We start from the raw sequence: 2353 nt of genomic DNA, 5'->3' as shown, positions 1-2353 counted from the left end.
AATTTAACTAGCTTAAAATCTGCCTGCCTCAAAATATCATCTGTACTAAGTATGACTGTATTGAATAGTATTTGCTTCAAAATTGTGGAGGGAACAATCTGTCCCTGATACGTTTTTAGACTGAAAGAAACTAGGTTTTCGGATAAATCGATGTTACCCGATTGCATGGTACACCCACATTCGCCGATAGGACTTTTTCAAACATATCAGTTAACATCACCAAGTAATGAATCAGTCAAATGCACCATCACCTTTAATTAAAAGTTTTTTTAACATTAAAACATTATTAATACAGCCAAATATAGCTGTAATTATAACTGCGAGTGCTGGCATCATCGCTGGAATCACACTTGCCTTCCACTGGATCCTCATTAAAAGATTTTAAATAAAGTTATTTTATTTACATCTCCACCACCACAAGTGTAAATACATTTTTTTTTACAAGATATTAATTAATACGACCTAGCGATGGATAAGTTAGATTAACCATTACTTAATTATGAGGTTTCAATCAATAAAACATTATAATTCTAATTAAATGATCTATATTTAAGTTATTTTATTTACGGGGCCTCGGATGAGTCCTTTATCGTTATTTTTCCAACAAGTATTATTGTGTGTTGATAATATGGAGTTAAAATATTTATAAAGAATAATGAAGAAAAATTTTTATTAAGTGAACCATCTCAGTAAAATCAGTATATACATAGGTTTCGTTCATACAATTTGAGAATTTCATGATATAAAATGAAAATTAAAAATGTAATATAATTCTCTAGAAGAAATTTATTAAATGAACTCTGCGTTCAGTAGTCGCGACAATGCATGGTTTTTCGTCAACTTCTAAAATAGTCAAGTTAATAATAGGTATGATGTCAACCCATAATCCTTTTTCTTAGGAGTGTTTAATCCTCTCACCTCCCCATAGATCATAGTGTAACAAGTAATATGGAGTAGGGGGTGAATAGAACCTTTAAAAATAGGAACAATCATGTCGAAGAATTAATTAATTAATCAATGAATTAATTTATAAAATTCAATAGCGAAAAAGTATGTATCGGCTTACCATCATCCAGACCCAACATCAAAATTTGAGCATGAAGTGCTATTGACCTGACACAACATTTAAAGTATTCAGTCGAGTTGAAATTATACCATTTGGGACGGGTTAAATGAGTTGTTGCGATCTTCTCATCTACAATATTAAACATCAATTTTTGATATTAAAAAATTGATGTTTATTAGCTTTTGAAAGTTAACCTTAAAACCCTGATTAAAGAAAATGATTTAGAACAAAGAAATAAAATTTAAAAGTATTTAATTTTTGAATCCTTTTTCTATTGTCTTTAATCCTTTTCTTTACCCTGATTAAAAAAGAATTAAAGACAATAGAAAAAGGATTTATTTTACGATAAATCAAATACTTTTAAATCCTTTTTTTATTGTTCTAAGCCCTTTTTGTCAATCAGGGTAATCAGGGAACTTACCTGTGACTATAAAATAAATGGTATTGGTGAACATGAGTATTTCATGCAGAGAAGAAAGTAAACATTCAGCCACATCAACTTCGGATGGTTTTGTGTATAGCATGAACTCTGTCAAATGTTTGCCTTCCAATTTTGCTTCGTAATGATAAATCTTCATTTTATAATCATGATATGTAAGTTTAATCATCTGTTAAACCATAAAAATAGAGTACTAATCATTGACGGTGGTAAAGTTCTAAATGTATTTGAAGAAAATTTTCTTTCTTTCATTATATCTTGAATTAAATGAAGTTTTTAAAAAATAACATAGGACTAATTAGTAAGATAGTATAGGGGGCTAACTTTGATATACCCATGCATTAATTGAGAACTATGGTACGCACAAAAGCATATTTCGTAAGATCCTTGATAGTCATGGCTTAGCAAAACTGGATCTGTATATATGTATATGTATATGTGGCTACAAAGGAATACTTGGGTTTTTCTTGAGATGAAAAATTCCCAATAGTTTAATTTATACGTGTTTTTGTAATACTTTCTTAAAGTACTTGTTTATGACTTAAGCGGTTTATGTTTATTGCGATAGACTTGAGTTCGAGGTGACATCTGGTCACCAAACGTAGCCACGATCACAGGATAGGCGATAACGATAAGAGTACGTACTCTTATCAAAATAAACGATAAAGATTTCGTTTTTTTTTTGAAAATGAGGTGCTAAAATTCGAATTTTTTGACGCACAATTTAAAAAAAAAACTATAGGTAAACTAACGAAAATATTTATAGACCTAAAGGGACCTAACGTAGACCTATCGATTAATGTCATTCGTACTTCCCAAATCCTTAGATAGGGCGCTCAATTCGCAAA

At 30.1% G+C, this 2353-nt stretch overlaps 1 protein-coding gene across 1 annotated transcript; it reads right to left on the bottom strand.

The window, feature by feature from the left end:
* Nucleotides 1-206: 206 nt before the first annotated feature.
* On the bottom strand, nt 207-2334 carry LOC123273730. The gene is made up of 4 exons (XM_044741211.1): nt 1488-2334; nt 1067-1195; nt 919-971; nt 207-251 (listed from the first exon to the last, which is right to left on the bottom strand). The coding sequence occupies exons 1-4, from the start codon at nt 1672-1674 to the stop codon at nt 207-209; spliced, it is 414 nt and encodes a 137-aa protein (XP_044597146.1). The 5' UTR covers nt 1675-2334.
* Nucleotides 2335-2353: the final 19 nt, after the last annotated feature.

This window comes from Cotesia glomerata, unplaced genomic scaffold, assembly GCF_020080835.1.
Source record: "Cotesia glomerata isolate CgM1 unplaced genomic scaffold, MPM_Cglom_v2.3 scaffold_1267, whole genome shotgun sequence".
In the NCBI taxonomy this organism is placed as follows: domain Eukaryota; kingdom Metazoa; phylum Arthropoda; class Insecta; order Hymenoptera; family Braconidae; genus Cotesia; species Cotesia glomerata.
Note: the sequence above shows the minus strand (reverse complement) of the source record. Positions and strands in the feature narration are given on the sequence as shown.

Bases quoted from the DNA above. Each gene is read 5' to 3' on its own strand.
- LOC123273730 (XM_044741211.1), bottom strand. From the start codon at position 1,674: ATGATTAAACTTACATATCATGATTATAAAATGAAGATTTATCATTAC. The intron at 1,196-1,487 runs GTAAGTTCCCTG...TTAATATTGTAG, and splicing joins CATTTATTTTATAGTCACAG to ATGAGAAGATCGCAACAACT. The intron at 972-1,066 runs GTAAGCCGATAC...CTATTTTTAAAG, and splicing joins GATGTTGGGTCTGGATGATG to GTTCTATTCACCCCCTACTC.